Source organism: Schistocerca cancellata, chromosome 7 (genome assembly GCF_023864275.1).
Source record: "Schistocerca cancellata isolate TAMUIC-IGC-003103 chromosome 7, iqSchCanc2.1, whole genome shotgun sequence".
Taxonomy (NCBI): domain Eukaryota; kingdom Metazoa; phylum Arthropoda; class Insecta; order Orthoptera; family Acrididae; genus Schistocerca; species Schistocerca cancellata.
The window spans coordinates 67,883,753-67,908,670 of record NC_064632.1 but is presented as its reverse complement, the minus strand read 5'-3'; the positions used below and the strand labels follow the sequence as shown (position 1 = coordinate 67,908,670).

Genomic DNA, 24,918 nt, shown 5'->3' with positions numbered 1-24,918 from the left:
AGTGAATGGAGGTAAAGATAATAGAAAATATAATGAGTCATGACTGGGCACCAACAGCAAAGCCTTGTGTCCTGCACTGGAGATGGTAAAACACAATGGTTGCAGCAACAGTATTCAACAAAAGAAGAACTGAGAAAGTGGACATAGGGAACAAACCCCAGACAGCACCAGGTGCACCGTGCTGAGAACAGAACTCCAGATCACTGTCAGGCACACTGGAATGGAAACTGTATATGGATGACATTGATATCTAGCAGAACCCCAACACCTCAAGATGTCATCTTTGTAATTACTTACAGCGTCAGACATTGAATTAAATCTCTTCTTATTCTGCCACTCCAGGGTTAGGCCTGGAGCATGTTGTGGGCTCATCATCTCATCTTCCCTCTTCCCACTCTTCTCTTTTCCCATAGTTTATAATCCATTGCTAGTTTAGGAAGTCCTTATGACATACGACACACATGTTCTCTCCTTTCTTTTTGTATTTGGTTGCCTTTTGGGTTATTGGTTGGGTTCCTAATTCTTCTTTTATTACCTCATTTCTAGTTTTATCTTCCCTAAATCAGCCTTTCACAGAGCTTAGAAATTTCATTTCTGATGCTTGTACTTGCTGTAAATCTTTCTTTCTCAGCATCCAACTTCCTGCCTCACATAATAAAGTAGGAATTGCCATGACTTTATAAAATTTAAGTTATGACTCTTCCTTTGTTACCAGTAAGTGTTCTTATTGTGCAGCATTACACTGGTAAGTATTAATTATTTTCTGCAGATCCATATCATGATTGTTTGATATGTCACATTCAAAATATTTGAAATGGGCTACCTGTTTGATTGGTTTATTATTGAGGACTATTTTTGTTCATGCTAGATGAGTTCCTAAAAAGGCTGTGGTTTTACTTTATTTAGAGATGTAGTCAGATTGTAGCCTGCACTCCATTTAGCTTATGGAATGCCATTTGTAATTTATCTACATGGTCTTATATGCTAACTTGATCAACCACAACTAACATTGTGTTTCTTCCTTTATGCGTGATGGTGTTCTATCTTTTTTCCATTCCCTGGTCTCGTCATCTACATAGATATTAAGTAATATAAGTGACAAACTACACCCTTGTTTTATTCCTTGATTTGTTTGTTTTCCAGGTGTTAATCCCTTACATGTGTCAAACCCGTTCTGGTTTTCTTATATAGGGTTTTCGTGACTCAGATCAGATGTTTAGGGATTTCTCTATTTTCCATTATTGGCCATAGCTTGTCTCTGTGAGTTCTGTCAAATGCTTTTTCGTAGTCCATAAATGCTAGGTAAGTTTATGGATTAAATTGTCTCGTGTGTGTGTGTGTGTGTGTGTGTGTGTGTGTGTGTGTGTGTGAGGAGTGGAAAATAGCAAAGATCACTTCCATATATAAGAAATACAGAATTAAACCTACACCAAAAAATTTCTTCATACATTCTAACTCAAGCTAGGAAGGTAATACCTATCCTCATATGCAGACTGTGTAAGCATGTCTACTAGATTATATGTGAAGTCATATGATAAACATGGCTAACACTATGATTTTAAAATTGCTTTGAAAGGAGAGCAAATGTTTACATTATGCTTTCTGTTCCATGTGGTCCTTACTATCACCTCATTCTGTATACTCCTTTCTTCTAGAAATACTCCGCACCGTGACAGGTGATGAAATACAGGCATATTTGTGGAAGACCATTGACATGGTCTGTTCAAAAAATTCCAGAACATTTGTAATTTTGTGGCAATGGTGTGTTGGAGCAAATTGTGGCTGGCATCCCTGCACACACCTGTGCTTAATGTGTAACTGCTGGAAGTTTCATTGTTGTATGTCTGTTAGTTATTTTTCAGTGCTGTACTGAGTAGAATGTTGTGTCACACAGTTTGTGAATTTCGAGATGTCAGATTTAGAGGAGCAATCTGTCTGATTTAAATTTTGTGTGAAACTCAGGAAAACCTTTACAGAAGCACATCAAGTGATGCAGGAAGCCTATGGTGATGAGGGCTTAAGCCACACTTGGTGTTACAAATGGTTCCCACTTCTTAAAAAGGTTCGTATGGAAGTTAAAGATGACCCTCGTTCAGGATGCCCTTTGACATCTACCAACAACACTCATGTCAGGAACATCAACGAAATTGTGTGTGCCAATCAAAGACTGACTGAGAGGCTGCAGTAGAATGTAACATTTGAGTTGGATCAAGTCATGAAATCCTGATACAGCATCTTGGAATGCATCGTCTTGCCACCAAGTTCATCCCATAGCTCATGAGTGAAGACCAGGAAGACCTTCACAATCTATGAAGAGCTTTTGGATCGCACAAATGAGAATGAGATGTTCTTTAAGAAAATCATAATTGGTGATGGGATGTGGGTCTATGGTTATGATGTTGACCACAGTTCAGTCTTCACAGTGGATCAGGAAAGGTTCACGAAGACCAAAAAAAAGCTCATCAGGTCAGGTCAAATGTAAAAGCCATTCTGATAGTTTTCTTTGGCTTTGGAGGATTAGTTCATCATGAATTCATGCTACAGGGACAAACTGTTAATTGATTTTACAATTGAGATGTGTTGCAACGCCTGCTAGAAAATATGACAAGGAAAAGACCTGAAATGTGGTGAGCATTTCATGACTTTTGCATCACGATAATGCACCCGCACATTGCACAAAAAACGAAATCACTGTTGCATCACGATAATGCACCTGCACATTGCACAAAAAACGAAATCACTGTGCTGCCTCATTCTCCATACTTTCCAGACCTGGCCCGTGTGGACATTTTTTTATTTCCAAAGTTGAAAACCCTGTTGAAAGGGTGAAGATTTTCAATTATAGTCAAGATAAAAGAGGATTATTAGACAGAACTCCATGTGATCGAGCAAGAGGCATTCCGAAATTGCTTCTGGAAGTGCAAAAGGCACTGGCAGCAGAGTATCAATTGTGGAGGAGAGTATTTCAAAGGAGACCATACACAATAAGTAAAAGGTAAGTGCAGAAAAAATTTGTGCACAAAGCTCTTGAATTTTTTGAAAAGACCTTGTATTTTTGAGGAATCCACTTCCAGAATGTTACTGTAGTAGGGTAGTGTTGAGATTCAATATACTGTGCGGAAACATTGTGAAGGTAATTTTGGTATTATAATATAGGACTGATCAGTTTGTTATCCTCATTTCTCTGTTCAGTTCATGAAGTTAAATCCATTTATTTTTAAAAAAAAATGAATGAAGTTACGGAATTTGTTTTACAATGCTGTGAAAGTACACACTCTAATTTATTTTTCCACATAGTTTCCATCTGCATTGAGACATTTTCATAGTGTTTGACGAGCTCTGAAATTCTGCAGTCGTATCTGTGCCTGAAGGAAATCTACAGTGTGGATTTCCAACTCCCCTTTGTATAGAAGAGTATAAATAATCCATGAAAAATGAACATAAATCTCTGAAATCTCTGCAGTGGTGAATTTGTGGTTTTCTCTAACCTTTCCATTAATCAAGCAAAGCGTTTATGATTTTGGTCAGCCACTTTTCTCACTAATGAGAATTGCAAGGGCAGATCTGATTGATTTGATTGGCAAAAGAATTAGAGAAAACATGGATTCAACATCGTGGAGCTTTGTGTTCATTTTAAGCAGATTATTTGTGCGTTTCTGTACAAAGGGAAGTTGTAACCAAGCAACATAGCAGCTTCAGTCACAGGTGGCAGAATTCTATGATTGTGAACTTGCAGAGCTTGTCAAAGGCTACAACAAATTCTCACTGTGGCTGGAAAGTATGTGGAAAAATAAATTGGAGTGTGTACATTCACAGTATTGCAAAACAAATTCTGTAACTTTGTTCATGTTTTTTTTTTTTTTTAATAAATGGAGATTGCTTTATGGATAGCCCTCATACTTTACTTTGTGCAGAACTAATCCATATTTATTTGTCCATGACCATGTGAGCCATAGCTACTTGGTTATGGAATGAGTTAGTACAAATTTACAGAATGATGATTAGTAAGTTTATAAATGAAAAAAATTAATAAAATACAAAAAAGTTAGAGGTTATAGGAATCAATAACACTTTACAGAGGAAAGTTATTAAGTACTGCAAGAAACTCCAATTGAGAATGGGAAAGTGGCTTCAGTAAAAAAAAGGAATGATTTGTTCAGAACCATCCTAATTGTAACTATCATGTACATAAGCTCTGCATGAGAATTGTTTCTATTAAAATACTGCAGTTAAAAAATAATTGTGTTTGGTTCACAACACAAGAAAAAAAGAAAAATACATTGTATTTGGAATATATATTCACACTAAAAGCAATGTTGTAGAAGTAATGTTATATATTATACTGTAATAGTTCATAATTAATAATGCTGAAGGTAATCCAAATCATAGAGGACTTTATAAAATTCAGTGCCTTTGGAAATAGAATTTGCAGTATCAGTGCAGACTACTATGTAATATTCAGCACATATATGAAGAGTGTGAGGTGGTATTTATCATGTCTTCTATGCCAATTTTCTATAGATATAAATGAAACAATGAGCATCATGATTGTGTATTTTCATGAAAATGTGAGATTCTGGATTATATATAAATAACTAATCCTACTATTCTTACCTCTAAGTCATCTCCTTCCCCTTTCTTCACTTTGTAGTCTTTCATCATGTAATATGCTGATGGAGCATGATGTATTTCATCCAATTTGTGACTAATCTCTTTCCCTCTATAAGGAGCAACAGTGTTAGTGCCTCCAGGGTGAAAATGGAGAAATTTTCCGATATCATAATCTTCACCCTTGTGTTTTATGACAAAGTTGGCTTTTGTCATGATGTTCCTTTTTACTGTCTTCAGAATAATTTATTTATCACTTGCTTCTCTCTGTTTCACTGATTTTGTTTCACCCTACCTGAAAATCATCATGGTATGAACAACTTTTATGAGGCTTCAGTTGCAATCACTTGGTTACTTGTACTGTTTGATAAAAGGATACAAAAAAGGAGATAAATGACAACCCAAATGTTACATTGACTTGATGTCCAGCTAAACTTTAAATGAAGTGAAGATAAGATGTACACCTACATACATTGCTAAGTTTACAATAAAGTGCTTTCTTTACTGTAGAATCAAATAGAAGAGCTGAGAACAAAGAAATAACTATGTAATTACTATATACTGAATGATTTTCCTTCTGTATTATATGCTACGAGTATTTGGTTGTTTAACACTGTGATGCTGATATGTATATGACAGTAACTCAGTTAAGATTTCAGACCAACAGCTTTGACAAAACATTGAAATTTTGCAAAACAAGTAACTTCATTAGAAGAGATAAGTATGTAGTTCCACAAGAATATTGTTTTTGGTTTGTGCAGTGTTCAACTCACCATTTACAGATGAAGCAGATCAACTGAACATCATTGCAGCAGCACAGTTGACACCTGACTGAGTGGCTGATAAGTGTATGACTGCTTATATCTTCTGCTGCTGAATGAAGTGGTGTTCCTACTCTGAAATGGAGCATACAGTTATCTGGCTGGAAACATTTATGTAAGCTGCAATCAAAATCATTTATCTCTACTGTGATCTTGATAAGTATCGATTGACCTCTATCTTCCAACTGATGTTTGTCACACCTTCTAGTGCTGATCCATTTCAAGGACAAATATGCTTTCAAGTAAACTTCTTGACACATGTTGGAAAGTTTAAGAACTTCACATAACTTACCAATATCATATCATGAATTATTTCATGGTAAATTTTTTTGCTGCAGTTTCATTATAAACATTATTTTCCAATCTGACTTCCTATTGCAGTAGAATCTACTTTTTTCCAGAAAGTTAACATGTCTCTAACAATAAAACTTAAGGTCTAGTGCAATTCATGGTATTAAGGTCAAAAACGAAGAACTAAAAGACAGTGAAGCTTAATGTGGCTGAACCAACTTAGTTGCTGCAGTTCTTATTATTCATTCACTTTTTTAACCTACTCTATGTATTGTTAGCATATTTATCTCCATTCTGCACCCTCACACTCATACCAGTGAAAAATGGGCTGTCCCGAGGCATCCCTTTATTTACCACCTATTTAATTCTTGAGTATTGTTTGTCAATACGGGGCCCTTATGAAGTTGATTTACCAGAAGCAATAAAGTTACAAAGAAGAACTGGAGCCATTTACTCACCCTGAAAGCATTACAAATATCATTACAGGACTAACTAATAAAAAGATCAATTGAAAACAACATATTGCTGTATTCCTGTTATTTTCTACCAAGCCCCTCTATTTGGGGCACTCTTCTTGTGTACACTAGGATGCTCCGTTATTTTGTTGATGTGATCATTCCAAGGATGTCGTGGTCTGTCATGTTTGTCTGTCAGGTGGTTTCCGTTTGCCATCTGGCATTCTCACCAAATGCCTATACTAGTTTAATGATTTTCTTTCAGTTCTATCTGTCACTGTTTCACTTACCCTCATTTTAGTTCTTACTCCATCATTAGTTTCATCTCAATTTTTGGTGTTCTGGTGGTCAGTCACTAACAATCCTTTTCCACAGCTATGAGTCATCTTATGTGGTCAGTATTTTTAAATGAAGAAACATGCTATTAGTGCCATGTTTGAATTTTGACAGTTGAAAAACAACCCCATTCAATCTCATGTAGACTGGGCCACTGAGCTACACAGATTATGTAGGAATTGCTGTTTTGTACTCAGCTCTCTAACAACAGACATGCCAGATGTAATGCTGGTAGGACCCTCATCTTTCCCACCTCCCAGATGATTCCATCAACAATTATAGCAGTGGCAATGGGCCCCATCAGTGGCAGCCCTCATTGTTTCTTAGCTGAAAATGTTGCTTCCTTCACCACACATGCAGTGCATGACTCCATGACTCCACTGGGGTGCAACATGTCACAAGTATGCCAAAAAGGGACATTTGAAAAACGTATATTTTAGCAACTCTTCCAAAAATAAGCCCTAATGTATGAAAGTGAATGAAGTGAGTGATAAATATACCAATGTGCAGACTTCTCAGAATGCAGTCCAGCAAGTATACTTAGATGAATTCGTAGACAAACGCCCAGTGAAGTTACTCCTTGAAGCTGGTGCCGCTGTGTCCTTTCTAAACTGACCCATTTACTTAAGTTATGGTCATTGTACTTGCAGCAAACCAAGACAAACTTTAGGGCCTATGGATGCCATCATGTGCCCCCTTGCTAGGAAAACTCCATTTTATTTAATTACAATCAAGTCTCTTACCCGGTAATTTTCTTGTTGCAGCTCACCTTCAAAGTGAACAATGTTTTTGGGGAAGATTCTTTTCATGCTTTTGCGTTTACAGTTTGTGAAACAGTACATGCCACACAAACTGAAAGGCCTGACGTCTTCCTAAAGAATCCCTGTTTGGAATAAAACAATATGGAAAGGATAGAGTGGTACTCACCACACAGAGGAGGCATTGAGTCACAGACAGGCACAATGGAAAAGACGGCTAAAATGTTAAGCTTTTGGACAAAAACTTTCTTCTGAAGTAGAAAACACACACACATGTTCACACAAGCACGACTAATGCACATGTATGCACTGTCTCTGGGCACTGTAGCTGGTGTGTGAGAGGTGCTTGTGTGAATATATATATATATATATATATATATATATATATATATATATATATATATATATATATATATATATATAAAAAAAGAAAGATGATGAGACTTACCAAACAAAAGCGCTGGCAGGTCGATAGACACACAAACAAACACAAACATACACACAAAAAATTCTAGCTTTCGCAACCAACGGTTGCCTTGTCAGGAAAGAAAGTCGTCGTACAACTGGGGCGAGTCCTAGTACGTCTCTCTAGACCTGCCGTGTGGTGGCGCTCGGTCTGCAATTACTGACAGTGGCGACACGCGGGTCCGACATGTACTAATGGACCACGGCCAATTTAAAGCTACCACCTAGCAAGTGTGGTGTCTGGCGGTGACACCACAATCTACCCATCTAATCTTCAGCATTCTTCTGTAGCACTACATTTCGAAAGCTTCTATTCTCATTTTATCTAAACTATTTATTGTCCATGTTTCACTTCCATACATGGCTACACTCCATACAAATACTTTCAGAAACGACTTCCTGACACTTAAATCGATACTCGATGTTAACAAATTTCTCTTCTTCAGAAACGCTTTCCTTGCCATTGCCAGTCTACATTTTATATCCTCTCTACTTTGACCATCATCAGTTATTTTGCTCTCCAAATAGCAAAACTCTTTTACTACTTTAAGTGTCTCATTTCCTAATCTAATTCCCTCAGCATCACCTGATTTAATTTGACTACATTCCATTATCCTCGTTTTCTTTTGTCAGTGTTCATCTTATACCCTCCTTTCAAGACACTGTCCATTCCGTTCAACTGCTCTTCCAAGTCCTTTGCTGTCTCTGACAGAATTGCAATGTCATCAGCAAACCTCAATGTTTTTATTTCTTCTCCGTGGATTTTAATACCTACTCCGAACTTTTCTTTTGTTTCCTTTACTGCTTGCTCAATATACAGATTGAATAACATCGGGGAGAGGCTACAATCTTGTCTCACTCCCTTCCCAACCACTGCTTCCCTTTCATGTCCCTCAACTCTCATAACTGCCATTTGGTTTCTGTACAAATTGTAAATAGCCTTTCGCTCCCTGTATTTTACCCCTGCCACCTTCAGAATTTGAAAGAGAGTATTCCAGTCAACATTGTCAAAACCTTTCTCTAAGTCTACAAATGCTAGAAACGTAGGTTTGCCCTTCCTTAATCTTTCTTCTAAGATAAGTTGTAGGGTCAGTATTGCCTCATGTGTTCCAATATTTCTATAGAATCCAAACTGATCTTCCCCGAGGTCAGCTTCTACCAGTTTTTCTGTTCGTCTGTAAAGAATTCGCGTTAGTATTTTGCAGCTGTGACTTATTAAACTGATAGTTCGGTAATTTTTGCATCTGTCAACACCTGATTTCTTTGGGATTGGAATTACTATATTCTTCTTGAAGTCTGAGGGAATTTCGCCTGTCTCATACATCTTGCTCACCAGATGGTAGAGTTTTGTTAGGCCTGGCTCTCCCAAGGCTGTCAGTAGTTCTAATGGAATGTTGTCTACTCCCGGGGCCTTGTTTCGACTTACGTCTTTCAGTGCTCTGTCAGACTCTTTACGCAGTATCATATCTCCCATTTCATCTTCATCTACGTCCTCTTCCATTTCCATAATATTGTCCTCAACAACATCGCCCCTGTATAGACCCTCTATATACTCCTTCCACCTTTCTGCTTTTCCTTCTTTGCTTAGAACTGGATTTCCATCTGAGCTCTTGATATTCATACAAGTGGTTCTCTTTTCTCCAAAGGTCTCTTTAATTTTCCTGTAGGCCATATCTATCTTACCCCTCGTGAGATAAGCCTCTGCATCCTTACATTTGTCCTTTAGCCATCCCTGCTTAGCCATTTTGCATTTCCTTTCGATCTCATTTTTGAGACGTTTGTATTCCCTTTTGCCTGCTTCACTTACTGCATTTTTGTATTTTCTCCTTTCATCAATTAAATTCAGTATTTCTTCTGTTACCCAAGGGTTTCTACTAGCCCTCCTCTTTTTACCTACTTGATCCTCTGCTGCCTTCACTATTTCATTCCTCAAAACTACCCATTCTGTATTTCTTTCCCCCATTCCTGTCAATTGCTCCCTTATGCTCTCCCTGAAACTCTGTGCAACCTCTGGTTCTTTCAGTTTATCCAGATCCCATCTCCTTAAATTCCCACCTTTTTGCAGTTTCTTCAGTTTTAATCTACAGTTCATAACCAATAAATTGTGGTCAGAGTCCACATCTGCCCATGGAAATGTCTTACAATTTAAAACCTGGTTCCTAAATCCCTGTCTTACCATTATATAATCTATCTGAAACCTTTTAGTATCTTCAGGGTTCTTCCATGTATACAACCTTCTTTCATGATTCTTGAACCAAGTGTTAGCTATGATTAAGTTGTGCTCTGTGCAAAATTCTACCAGGCGGCTTCCTCTTTCATTTCTTAGCCCCAATCCATATTCACGTACTACGTTTCCTTCTCTTCCTTTTCCTACTGTTGAATTCCAGTCACCCATGATTATTAAATTTTCGTCTCCCTTCACTACACGAATAATTTCTTTTGTCTCATCATACATTTCATCAATTTCTTCATCATCTGCCAGCCGCGGTGGCCGTGCGGTTCTGGTGCTGCAGTCCGGAACCGCGGGCTGCTACGGTCGCAGGTTCGAATCCTGCTTCGGGTATGGGTGTGTGTGATGTCCTTAGGTTAGTTAGGTTTAAGTAGTTCTCAGTTCTAGGGGACTTATGTCCTAAGATGTTGAGTCCCATAGTGCTCAGAGCCATTTTTCTTCATCATCTGCAGAGCTAGTTGGCATATAAACTTGTACTACTGTAGTAGGCGTGGGCTTCGTGTCTATCTTGGCCACAATAATGCGTTCACTATGCTGTTTTTAGTAGTTTACCCGCACTCCTATTTTATTTATTCGTTATGAAACCTACTCCTGCATAACCCTATTTGATTTTGTATTTATAATCCTGTATTCACCTGACCAAAAGTCTTGTTCCTCCTGCCACCGAACTTCACTAATTCCCACTATATGTAACTTTAACCTATCCATTTCCCTTTTTAAATTTTCTAACCTACCTGCTCAATTAAGGGATCTGACATTCCACGCTCCGATCCGTAGAACGCCAGTTTTCTTTCCCTTGATAACGTTCATTCTGACTCCAAAAGTGTGTCATTATGGTTCTACGCCATGTAATACCCACAGTATCATAGGAAGAATACATGAGTAAATTGGTTGGTGATCTAGGTGGATATAGGGTGCAAATGTTAGTGCAGAGAGCTACAGCCTCTGGCAGCAACAATGGAGCTAGCCCAACTGGTCGTAGAGTCAAATGGAGCTTGGATGATGGATACAACTACATCATTCGACTGCTTCGAATCCATGCTAGACTTCATCAACTACAGTGTCTGACAAGTGGTGGCATGCCATTCTCCTGGAAGCCAATCACCAGATTTTTCAGTGAAAGAGAGGGAGACAGAGAGAGAGAGAGAGAGAGAGAAAGAGAGAGAGAGAGAGAGAGAGAGAGAGTGTGCTGGAGAATGCACTAATCAGGGCAACGGTCGAGTACCCCTGTGTATGGAGGAGGATCAGAACAGCATTTGCAGTGTGTGGTTATCCATTGTCTTGTCAAAAAATAGCATCACAATCTTACAGATAGGGCACAGCCACTAAATGTCAGAGATGAACGTAATTTGGCTGTGCTCACTCTCCTTGAAGCCTCCAGACATCTGAATATGCGTAGTAGGCTTAGGTGAACTCAAGTTAATTATTGGATCTTTTTACTGACCACCTGATTCCACCAAAACAGTTCTAGAACCATTCAAAGAAAATCTACGCACAGTAGTGCGTCAACACCCAGGTAATGAAATATTAGTTGGAGGGGACTTTAATCTGCCCAGTATAGACTGGGACGTCTATGGATTCATTGCAGGTGGTATGGACAGACAGTCTTGTGAAGTCCTTGCGAACACGTTTTCTGAAAACTGCGTTGAGCAACTAGTTAGACAACCCACATGCAGTGGAAATATTTAGACCATGTAGCTACTAACAGGCCTGACCTTGTCAATATTGTCAGTATAGAGACAGGGATTAGTGCTCATATGTCATTATAATGATGATGGTTATTAAAGTTGATAAATCCATCAAGAAGTCTGGGATAGTATTTACGCTACAAAAAGCAGATAAACAGTTATTAGCATCCTACTACGACAATGAATGGACACCATTTAGTTCTAGTTTGGCAGACTCAGAGGAAGTAAAGTCACAATTTAAACTGATTCCATCACGGTTTCATAATAAAATTTGGAAAATCCTGTTCAAGGAGAGACTGTTGCATTCTTGGTTCAAAAGAGAACGCGCAAATGTTGATTGGCAAAAATTAGTAGAAATTCGTACATCCCTAAGAAGATCGATGGGTGAAGCATACAACGACTTCTATCTTCATACCTTAGCGAAAGTTCTTGCCGAGAACGCAAAAAAAAAAAAAAAAAAAAAAAAAACCTGTTTTACATAGAATCACTAAGTGCGTCAAAAGTTTCTATCCAGTCACTCATCGACCAGTCTGGGGACGCAATAGAAAACGGCAAAAGGTAAGCTGAACTTTTAAATTTCATCTTTAAGAAAGTTATTTATGCAGGAGGTTGGAACAGTCTCCCGCATGGAGGACATAGAAACAGTCATCCCTAGAATAGAGAGGCAACAGAAAGAGTTGCAAACAAGTAAGTCATTAGGTACAGGTGAAATCCCAGTTCTGTTTTACAGAGATTACTCTGCAACATTGGTCTCTTACTTAGCTTGCTTTCATTGAGAATCTCTCGCTCAGCGCAAGGTACCAAGTGACTGGAAAAAAGTACAGCTGCCTCCTATATATATAGGAAAGGTAAAAGAATGGACCCACATTATTACAAACCAATATCTGTAACATCGGTTTGCTGAGGAGTTCTTTAACACATTCTCATTTCGAATGTAATAAATTTCCTCAAGACAGAAGAGCTTCTATCCACAAATCCGCACGGATTTAAAAAGTATCACTCGTGCGAAAGTCATCTTCCTCTCTTCTCCTCTTGTGAACCACATATGAAGGGCTACATGCAGATTCCATATTCCTAGATTTCCAGAAATCATTTTATGTGGTGCTCCATTGCAGACTGTTGATGAAGGTCCAAGCATGCAGATTATTTTCCCAGATTTGTGAGTGGCTCGAAGTTTTCTTAAGCAATAGAACCCAGTATGTTATCCTCAACAGCGAATGGTCAAAAGAAGTAAAGGTTTCGTGAGGAGTGTCCCAGGGAAATGCTGTAGGACTGCTGTTACCCTCTATATATATAAATGATCTGATGAAGAGGGTGAGCAGCAATTTACTGCTATTTGCTGATGATGCTGTGGTGCACGAGAAGGTGTCGTCATTGAATGACTGTAGGAGGATTCAAGATGGTGCAGACAGAATTTCTAGGTGGTGCGATGAATGGCAGCTTGCTCTAAATGAAGAAAAATATAAGTTAATGGGGATGAATAGGAAAAAATAGAAGACAGCATTAGTAGTGTGCTGCTTGATAGTCACATTAGTTATATATCTAGGCATAACATTGCAAAGCAGTATGAAATGGAACGAGCATGTCAAGTTGGCAGTGGGAAAGACGAATGGCTGACTTCTTTTTATTGGGAGAATTTTGTAAAACTATTGCTCATCTATAAAGGAGATCGCATATAGAACACTAGTGCCACCCATTTTTTACTCATACCCAAGCGTTTGGGATCCCCAACAGGTCAGATTACAGCAATCCAGGGCGACGCTGCTAGATTTGTTACCAGTGGGATAGATCAGCATGCAAATGTTATGGAGATACTTTGTGAACTGAAATGGGAATCCCTGGAGTGAAGGCGATGTTCTTTTCGTGAGACACTATTGCGGAATTTTAAAGAACCAGTATTTGGGGCCGGCTGCAGAACGATTCTACTACCTTCAACATACATTTCGCACGAAGACCATGAAGATACGATAAGAGAAATCAGGGCTCAAAGAAAGGCATATTTTTATGTTATTGATTAATATTAATTAATTTACTATTTTGACAGATTAATGTGTTGAATGTAGAATTCATTTATGCAGATTTTTTCTATAAATAGTCAATTTTCCCTTGCTCTGTTTGCGAGTGGAACAGGAAGGCAAATGACTGTTAGTGGTATGAGGTACTCTCCACCATGCACCATACAGTGGCTCGTGGAGTATGTATACCGATGTAGACGTAGACATGGATACATCCATCATGATGCTGTACAGAGAACCGGAACTCGTCAGAAATGATGACATGGTGCCAATCATGTGTACGGCGTTCTCACTGGCCGCAGCTGTATCGCCTTGCAACTCTTTGCTTTCGTATAAGGGAAAGTCACGTCAATAATCGCCTTGCTGACAGTTCATGGTGCTCTAGATATTGTTGCACTTTCCATGTTCTTGCATGTCTTGCTGCAAACAGTTCCACCTCCTGACTCAAGGTACATAGCACAGCTGAACGATTCTGTACAGCCGAGTGAACAATGTGTCTGCCCTCTTGGCCACTAGTCTTGTGGGGCTGCTTAGGTCCTGCGTGGTGTAAGATGACAGCCCTCAAGGCTGCAATTGTAAGTGCAAGTGCTTGTATGGCTGCCCAGCTGAGAGAACATAGCAGCATTCATGAGAGTCTGATAGACACACAGCACGCGTAGCAGAAATGAGCAAGTGGCTAAGATGAGAGATCACATACAAAAGGGACCAGTCGTGTCTGTAAAGAGTTGATGGGTAGACACAGATGCTGATCTGCATCTACAGTTATACTCTGCAAACCACCATGAAGTGCATGGCAGACGGTATGTCCCATTGTGCCAGTTATTAGGGTTTCTTCCTGTTCCATTCACGTATGGAGCATGGGAAGAACGGATGTTTGAATGCTTCTTTGCGCACAGCAATTATTCCAATCTTATCCTCACAATCCCTATGTGAGCAATATGTAGGCGTTTATAGTATATCCATAGAGTCATCATTTACAGCTGGTTATTGGAACTTTGTTAACAGACTTTGTTGGGATAGTTTATGTCTATCTTCAAGATTCTTCCAGTTCAGTTCCTTCAGTATTTCCGTGACACTCTCCCATGGATCAAACAAATCTGTGATCATTTGTGCTGCCCTTCTCTGTATAAGTTCAATATCCCTTGTTAGGCCTATTTGGTAGGGGCCCCACACACTTGAGCAATATTCTGGGTGGGTCGCTTGAGTGATTTGTAAGAAATCTTCTTTTTTAGACTGATAGCCCTTCCTCAATATTCTACCAGGAAACTGAACTCTACCCCCTGCTTTACCCATGACTGAGGCTATGTGATCACTCCATTTCATATCCCTACAAAGTGTTACACCCAGGTATTCGTATGAATTGGCCGATTCCAACAGTGATTCGCTGATGTTATAGTTGTGGGGATGTAGGACCACTGGCTCTACTCCCCAATAATATTGCTGTCCTGCCACAGCAAGAACAACTGTATTTTTGCCATATCAGTTCTCTGTGGTATGTGGTCTATGCTATTCACATTGTGTATGTGCTGTGAGAATAAAAGTATTCATGGTGAGAGGAGTGTGAGTGATTATCTGTTGTCATAATTACCGTGCCCACTCCCCACTACCTACAGTGGTCTTTTCAACCATGCCACAAAATACCGAGTTATGCTCGCACCGGCATGCCACTGATCACCGTGGGATACAAACATCATGCCCAACCATGCTTCGGGAAATTCCCCATTCCAAACGCCCATTTCCAACATGTCCACATAGACCTGGTGGGGCCAGTCCCAGTTTCAAACAGAGACAAGTACATCTTGTCAACCATAGACAGGACAACTCGATGGGTGGAGGCCACACCTCTGACTAATATCTCGGCCGACACTGTCACCCAAGCTTTCATAACACAATGGATTGCATGCTTTGGCTGCCCAGAGTCTCTGACGCTGACAACTGGTGGTTTGAGTCGGCCCTATTCTCCAAGCTCCGCTGCCTCTGTGGGTGCCACTGGTTCCACATGATGGCCTACCATTCTCTATCCAATGGACTAGTGGAATGGTGGCACCACATCCTCAAGATAGCACTCATATGCCACGACCAGGAGTGGATGCAGCCTGTTGTGTGGGTGCTGCAGGGCATACGAGCTGCCTACAAAGAAGACGCCTCGGTGGCAGATGTGCTCTGTGGGGAACCGATCACGCTCCCAGCAGAGTTCGTATCACAAACTACTGACACTGTGGATGTCAACCTGATGGATGTAGTAAAACATGTCAGGGACCGCATCCACCACGTCTGCATCCCACCACGCCAAACCGACTGCCTCTGTGCACAAGGACCTCCAATCATATACACATGTCATACTCAGGACTGACACTGTCAAACCGGCCCTCCCTGCATACAGTGGCTTGTACGAGGTGTTGAAATGAGAGACAAACACTTTTGATATCTAGCAAGCTGGAAAAATGACAACAGTGTCACTAAACCACCTAAAACCAGTGTGGACTCCAGCAGACACACCCAGTGTTTGCCCTCCACTGGCCCTAGCTCCAGGCTCCTCAAGTCAATTTACAGTCAGCCTAGATGTGTGAGACTACCTCCCAGAAGACATTTCCGTAACACTGTAGGACTCACTAATTGTGGTCAGGGCAAAAAAAAAAGAAAAAAAAACGACAATAGACAGTCTGGCTACAGCAAGGTCTCGAGGTCACTGGAGCACTCCACGCCCCTTCTGCCTGCAATCGACACAACAGATCTGAAATCCATTCTTTCTTCGGAAGTCCCAGAGCACTTCATAACGATGACTGACACCCTGGACACTGCCAGGGGCGGACCAACAGCCTCACTGGACGACGCACCACCAGCCACCAACATCTAATGGATACCACCACTGCCCCTGCACTGCTGCTGATGCCACAGGCCAGCCAACCTTTATGGCTGCCCAGACACCTGGTGGACAATGCTATGTCAACTCTCACTGTCGCCAGCAGGTCAATGCACCATGATGTACATCAGTCACTGTGCTCTGCACATTTTTTTTGGGGGGGGGGGGGATGGCTCTGTGGGGATGTAGAGCCACTGGCTCTACCTCCCACCCCCACCCCCACCCCCCTCTCGGTAATATCGCTGCCCTACCGCTGCAAGAACAACTGTATCTTTGCCAGATCAGTTCTCTGTAGTGCGCTCTCTATGCTAAGCAAATTGTGTATACGCTACGAGAATAAAAGTATTTGTAGTAAGTGACTGGAGTGCAAGTGATTATTTAATTGCCGCACCTGCTCCCCACTACCTACATAATCACAGGATATTACATTTTCTTTTTTTTATTTGTGAAGTGCATGACTTTGCATTGCTGAACATTTAAAGTAAGTTGCCAATCTTTGCACCATTTTGAAATATTATCAACATCTGGCTGAATATTTATGCAGCTTTTTTCACACAGTACTTTAACACATCAATGAAAAGGTCTCGAAGTGACAAAGAAAATTAGATTAGGCATTGATTGTTTGCTGCCCCAAGTGGATGCCATGCTTTGTTAGTGCTCCACATTTTTTGCAATTTAGACTGTGGTAACTGACTCTGCAAGTGTTAATCATTGGCGTGTAAGTGTAGAAGGTGACGTAAATTCAGCTAAGTAAAAAATTCGTTCAATTTACACATTTACGAGTGTGCGAATATACAAGGTCTCTCTCCTACGAGTCGTCAGGCGTATTATCTTTGGTGTTTCTGCAGATATTTGCAATTTCGTTTTTACAACGTGTAATTGGGGTCAGACCAAACAAATATTGCCCATCATGTCTTTCATGTGAAACCCAGTGTCAGATGGAAAATAAATAAATAAATAAATAATATTTTTAAAATGGAATTTTACGAGACCATTCGATTGAGCAGTCCGAAATTAGTCTAGTGTGATATTCGTTTTATCGATATGTACTAACAGGGGCAGTGAAACACGAAGAGTAACCAGTATTCCAGCAGTCCAGCAGCGACAACACTGCCCTGGCCCGCACTGACTGCTAACGCCATGCAGCAGCACCGCTGTTCAGTCGCTGCTGGAGTACTGGTTACTCTTCGTGTTTCACTGTCCCTGTTAGTACATATCGATAAAACGTATATCACACTAGACTAATTTCGGACTGCTCAATCGAATGGTCGCGTAAAATTCCATTTTAAAAATAATTTTTTTGCAACGGGTAACAAACCGACGCTTTTAACCATCTAACGATAAGGTGGAGATGGATCAGACCCCACCCTCCAAATATCGATTTTTCGGGGTAAAATAAAAAATGAATATTGGGAAAAAGTTTTATTATCAATTAAACACGTATAATATTTGTTACAACGACAGGTTTTTTTATTTTTATAGTCAATAACTAAGAATGTAAAGTACTTTGGAAAAAAATAGGAACTTGATTACAAAAAAATACCTTAATAGAAATATTCTCTATAAAATTATTGAAAACATAGTAAAAATCAATAGATTCAGTCATCAACTAGGAACTTGAGTGCTTTAGAAATTCTAAAGATAGGAACTAAATGAGAAACATCTCTTAGTAATTGTAGAAAATAATTATAGTGTCAGCAGTTTCGAAATATAAAGTTCTCAATAATAAATGTCTTTGTACACATAATGTAATAGGAACAAATAATAAATGTATAATGTTATCCTGGAAACGATCACATACAGCCCTGAAAATACATATTTGGCACAATTTATCACATCTCAGTTTCTTTACAGCCAGGGCATATAATAACTTTATGCTCCCCACATATAGAACGATTACACTTACTACAAAAAGCATTCCCCTTCATATCTTTTGATCTGTCACAAAAATCACATCTTCTTTTCTATAGTGGCTGTGCTTGGGTAGGCTTGTCTAATTCGATTGGTTCTTTTCCTAAAAGTTTTCCTACAGACGAACAGAGCACACGGGGAAGATGTGTGTTATTCAACCTCTTTTTCCATAAGAGGTTTTGTCAAAGAAACTATTTATAGCATCGATGTCTAAAATAGAATAAAAGTACCGCATGGGCCATCTTCTCAATTATCTTTTTGTGGTCCTGCTGTGGCAAAGCATATCAATAAATCGACCCCTCCTTTAGTTAGATTGTAGAACTCCACAATTTCAGGCTTATTTGATTTTTCATTTATCTCTCCAGAGAAGTGCATAGACGATACCAGTAATAAAACTTTTTTATTTTTCTTTGGGGTAAATGACACCAAAGTTTTGTCGTCCTGATACATAAATGTTGAAGAGCCTACTGGAGCGGAAAGCAGCATAGATGGTGGTATTTGCTGTTTGTTCCTCCTCAATGTACCCACAAATGTGAGTTTCTTTTGGAGAATGGCGTCAGTCACCTCCAGTGAGGAGAACCAATTGTCAGCTGTAATGTTTCTATTTGAACCCCTGATAGATTCCGTCAGGCGTAAAACACACTGGGCAGGTAAAGGCAGATCTCCAGGTCTCCTCTTTATTTTGTTGTCGTTCCCAGTGTATGGAATGCCACGCAAAAAATAGAATGTCCTTGCGTCGCATAGTGACATTATTTTCAACCCATATTTGTCGGGTTTCGATGAGATATACGTTTTGAATGACAGGCACCCCGAAAACTCAGTAGAGTCTCATCTACTGTGACATATTCAGATGGACTATAATTTTTTTCGCTGTTAGATTCAAACATGTCCCACACTTCTCTGAAAGCCGCAAATTTGTCGTTGATTTTTCTGGCCTCTCTGGTGGCTTTATCATCGAAGCGGAGGTTTTCTAGAAGAAATGCAAACCTTTTCTTGCACATAGTGCAACGCAATACCGGAGGTTCATAGGTTGCTGAGAACATCTCGTCTACACTGAGCATAGAAATTTTTAGGACACAACTCATGAAGAGAAGGCCCATCAGCCCTTTTATTTCAACGCTCTCTGTTGGTGAATGAAACCACTGGACCGTATTGTACTTCTGCCTAGATTTCTCAATTTCAAGATTTGTGTACGAAACAATTTTTTTTCTATAATTTTCGAATCTATAAATAATAAAAATATTTCCAATTCACTAGTGACCCCCCTTGCTTCCCCACGTGGACCAGGGAGAAGAGTAATAATATTTGACGCTGGTGTCCTAGAAAATTTTGAATGGATGAGTTTGTTGGTCCATGTTGTCTCTAAGTCTTTACCTAGCTCAAAATTTCTCTCATCATTTACATCTGACTGAGAATTATCAAACTCGACTGCTCCTGCCGCACAATGAAATACGTCATCCTCGTCATCAGTATTAGATAATACATCATCCTCGGTTTCTGAACAGTTTTCCGCATCGATATTGTCGCCATCCTCTGACTCAGCCTCCTGTCGAAGAAACTCGTTGTATATCTCCTCAGGAGTTCTAAGGAGTTGATGCGCCATTTTAGTAAGATACTAGAAGAGAAAACAAAACTTAGATGTGAGGTAAACATCAATATGGGGTGAATCCTCCCCACAAAAGAAACTAATTAGTGTGACGTAAACAGTAAGGTGGGGTCGGGTTCAACCCGAGCGCGGGTAATGTAGGTTTCGGATAGAGAGGGTAGCTGCAGACTGACGTGGCCTCCTCGGCGTTCTCGGAACGACTGGCAGCTAGGGTAGCTGGAACCACGGCGCTCTCAGAAAAGGTAGTGGGGAGTTTAAACAAAACAGACTCACTGGGGTCGGATCCAACCCCAACATTACCGTTAGAGGGTTAATCGACACTGGGGGTTGTATGAAAGACGTGATAAGCAGTCTTTGTTTGGGCCGAATACACGTTGCAAAAATGAATATGTATCTGCCGAAACACCAAAGAAAATGCTCCTGAAGACGCATTTGAGACACACTCGGCATACAAACCGAACGCCTTCAGAATTGATTTTTTAAATAATAGTATATTGGTAAGGTAAGTGTTTTATGAAATATTATTTTAAATGTTTTATTTGCTTAAATCAGCGAGAAACATAAAAACTGACCAGATAGGTCCGAGCTAAAATACTAGATTCTAATATACTTCTGTTCGTGCCATTTTCGCCAAATCTTTCACTAACTGTGTCAATACTTGCGTTTATTGTGAAGTATTGTGAACTATTTTCGAACATTTGCGAGTGCCGCGAAAAACTCGTACGATATATACCGTCAATTGTAAACTTAGTTAGTGCTTTATAGAAGCTTTTGGCAACCGTATCCTCGTTCCAAAATACTCATTTCCCACTTTCATTATGTATTTCATTGGATATCTAGGTGAATAAATCAAGACCGGTACTTTCGAAGATTTTCGTTAGTTGCGAATGTTCTGCATAAATTGTTTCGTAGTAAATCGATGTTTGTGATTTACAGTTACTGTAAATAACTAATACATCGTGTCACATTAGTTTCCTCTATTAAGAATAACGTATATTGTCAGTATTTATCGTAAATTAACGCTATTGTTGTTTTTATTAGTGACCATAACCTCAAGAACGTTTCAGAGAAACAGTAAATTTTGTCACAGTTTTTGTTGTTGTCATAACAGATATCTCGTTTTGGCCATTAATCGCTTCAGTTCTTAATGGCAACTGCCAATAGGCCTTTTTGTGGCATATCAGTCCCATAAATTAAAAGAGAAGGTTAGTTTGAAGTTAGCTGATTATTGTTCTGTAAAATGTTGCACCAGCCACCAAGAGCGTGTAAAATGGGGGGGGGGGGGGGGCTGCAAGACCTGAGGACATGGAGTGTTTCTAATATTTTCGAAGACGAATGGCTACTTGCAAGTAGTACCCCGCTATGTAAGCTGTTCTTGGGCGTGGGATGAGTTAGTTGCATTTCATAAGCAGCTGCAAATCGCCTTAACTACTGTCAAGTGTTTGGAAGCTGCGCCGAACAGGTGTGTGAGTGGGCTACCGAGAATCATCTACCAGAGATATCAAAGATAACTCCAGTACTTCCTGTGCGTGCTGTCTCCTCTGCAAGAAGTGCACCATCTATCACTACTCATCAACTTGACGGTGAATGCTGTCTCTAAGCCTGGGCCACCCGCCCGCATCTCGTGGTCGTGCGGTAGCGTTCTCGCTTCCCACGCCCGGGTTCCCGGGTTCGATTCCCGGCGGGGTCAGGGATTTTCTCTGCCTCGTGATGGCTGGGTGTTGTGTGCTGTCCTTAGGTTAGTTAGGTTTAAGTAGTTCTAAGTTCTAGGGGACTGATGACCATAGATGTTAAGTCCCATAGTGCTCAGAGCCATTTGAACCATTTTGAACCTGGGCCACCCTCTGCAGCGGAGACAGGGATCCGGATCATATGATTATATGATAGCAGAACAAACACTGGTAGCAGTTACTTCTGTAAAATATCTGGGAGTATGCGTGCGGAACGATTTGAAGTGGAATGATCATATAAAATTAATTGTTGGTAAGGCGGGTGCCAGGTTGAGATTCATTGGGAGAGTCCTTAGAAAATGTAGTCCATCAAAAAAGGAGGTGGCTTACAAAACACTCGTTCGACCTATACTTGAGTATTGCTCATCAGTGTGGGATCCGTACCAGATCGGATTGACGGAGGAGATAGAGAAGATCCAAAGAAGAGCGGCGCGTTTCGTCACAGGGTTATTTGGTAAGCGTGATAGCGTTACGGAGATGTTTAGCAAACTCAAGTGGCAGACTCTGCAAGAGAGGCGCTCTGCATTGCAGTGTAGCTTGCTGTCCAGGTTTCGAGAGGGTGCGTTTCTGGATGAGGTATCGAATATATTGCTTCCCCCTACTTATACCTCCCGAGGAGATCACGAATGTAAAATTAGAGAGATTAGAGCGCGCACGGAGGCTTTCAGACAGTCGTTCTTCCCGCGAACCATACGCGACTGGAACAGGAAAGGGAGGTAATGACAGTGGCACGTAAAGTGCCCTCCGCCACACACCGTTGGGTGGCTTGCGGAGTATAAATGTAGATGTAGATGTAGAAGTATACTCAGAATGTTAGACCCGTCCACCTAACGAACAAGTTGGAGATGCTGTCTTGAACTGCAACTGAAACTGCACTAGCGAGACTCTCGTGTGTGTGTGTGTGTGTGTGTGTGTGTGTGTGTGTGTGCGCGTGTCCGTCTTCGTGGGTTAGGGGATGCCCAACAACGATGCGAAAATAGTAGAAACGAATGTGATTAAAACGGACAAAATTCGAGAAAAGACACAAAAAGCACACCCATGATCACCCGCGCCAGTGAGACTGGCGTCCATGTCAAAATGCAAAAGTGTGTGGTTGTGTTTATCATCGGCAGCTCAAACGTGTGATGCAGAATGGCACCTCTTAGGAAAATTTCGAGCAGTGTCTCCTCCGCCATGTCAACCAGCACGGATTTCGAAAACATCGATCACGTGAAAATCATCTCGCTTTTCTCACATGACGTCCTGAAAAACATCGATCAAGGCAGTCGAGTAGACGCAGTTCCTTGATTTCTGAAAGGCATTTGACTCAGTACCACACATCCGGTTGTTATCAAAAGAACGATTATATGGGATAGAAGACGAGATTTGTGACTGGATTGACGATTCTTTGATGGGAGGGACACAGCAAGCTATCTTGGACGGAGATTCATCGACAGATATAGAAATAACTTAAGATGTACCCCAGGGGTATGTGTCGAGACCCTTGCTGTCCGTGTTGTATACTAATGACAAATATTCAGTCAGAGCTTGATAAAACTTCAAAGTGGTGCACAGATTGGCAGCTTTCTTTAAACGTTGAGAATTGTAAAATTGTACACTTTACAACACAAAAACGTAGTATCCTATGAATATAATATCAGTAAGTCACAGTTGGAGTCGGTCAACTCATAAAAATACCTGGGTGCAACAATTTGTAGGCATATGAATAGATTACATGAGCTCAGTCGTAGGTAAAGCAGGTTGCAGACTGTGGTTCATTGTTAGAATACCAGGGGAATGCAGTCAGTGTGCAAAGGTGACTGCATACAAAGCACTCATATGACAGCCTAGAATATTGCTCAAGTGTGTGGGGCCCGTACTAAATAGGATTAACAGGTTATGTTGCACAATAACAGAGGACGACAGCACGAATGGTTGGAGGATTGACTTAGTCATGGGAGAGAATCACGGAAATGCTGCAAAACCTGTATTGGCAGACTGTTGAAGTTAGACACTAAGCATCCCGCAAAACCTACTTGGAAAATTTCTAGAACCAACTTTAACTTGTGAATCTAGGAATATATTACAACCCCCCGTGTAGAGCTCCAACGAGGATAACGAAGATTAGATTAATTACAGCACGCACAGAGGCGTTTCACCAGTTCTGTTCGCGAATGTAACAGGAAAAAGCCCTAATAATATTGGTATAATGGGAAGTACCTTCTGCCATGCACTTCACAATGGTTTGCAGAGTATATATATATGTATGACAGCTTTAGTAATTCAAGAATTAAAGAGCAATAAAGAGAAACAGAAGTCCATAAACCTTACAGATTCATAACTTTGTTAAGAGGTTTAGCAGGGACATGAACAACAATTCAAATAAGAAGGAAAGCAGTGTAGAATAAGAATCCATTTCAGAATTGCTGATTGTTAACTATTCTAAGCAAGAAGCATTTAATTTTTGATATTTGTTAATAAAAAGATGGTGTAGATAAAATTACTAGAGACAATCACAAAACACCATTTTAAATTACTCAAAACATTACGCACATCAGTCAAATTCTATAAATTGACATTTTGCTGTGGTCATAAACAGCGATGGTATTTCGATCGTAAAAAATAGAGCTCAGTCCCAGTAACACACCACATAGAAGCTGGCGATCTGCTCTTTCCGACAAAACCATAAAATCATGGCGTTACATAGCAAATAACGATGTTGTCTTTGTCATTAATTATATTAGAGATAGAGAAGAAACCAATTCATTCTTTTTACCATTATTGGAATACTGTTAATAATACCTAAATTCTGATTATGTAGCGAGATGTGCGACGAAAAGACGCATCCACGGTCGGGTCTCATACCCCTATTACATACGGTAAATTTGAATAAGAGACCAAATGAGATTTTGTGGCCTGCTGCCAGCGATGTTGTTGTTGTTGTGGTCTTCAGTCCCGAGACTGGTTTGATGCAGCTCTCCATGCTACTCTATCCTGTGCAAGCTTCTTCATCTCCCAGTACCTACTGCAACCTACATCCTTCTGAATCTGCTTAGTGTATTCATCTCTTGGTCTCCCCCTACGATTTTTACCCTCCACGCTGCCCTCCAATACTAAATTGGTGATCCCTTGATGCCTCAGAACATGTCCTACCAACCGATC

The 24,918-nt window shown here is 40.2% G+C and overlaps 1 protein-coding gene across 4 annotated transcripts in view; it reads right to left on the bottom strand.

Moving 5' to 3' along the window:
• The window catches only part of LOC126092022 (fatty acid 2-hydroxylase), a 622,506-nt gene that overhangs the window by 29,833 nt on the left and 567,755 nt on the right, over positions 1–24,918 (bottom strand). For all 4 annotated transcript variants that reach the window (XM_049907412.1, XM_049907414.1, XM_049907416.1 and 1 more), the window contains 2 exons: positions 5,382–5,504; positions 4,615–4,903 (listed from right to left, as the gene is read on the bottom strand). In XM_049907412.1, coding sequence (XP_049763369.1) covers positions 4,615–4,824 — 210 coding nt within the window. In that variant the 5' untranslated portion in view covers positions 4,825–4,903; positions 5,382–5,504. The remainder of the gene's footprint in view (positions 1–4,614; positions 4,904–5,381; positions 5,505–24,918) is intronic.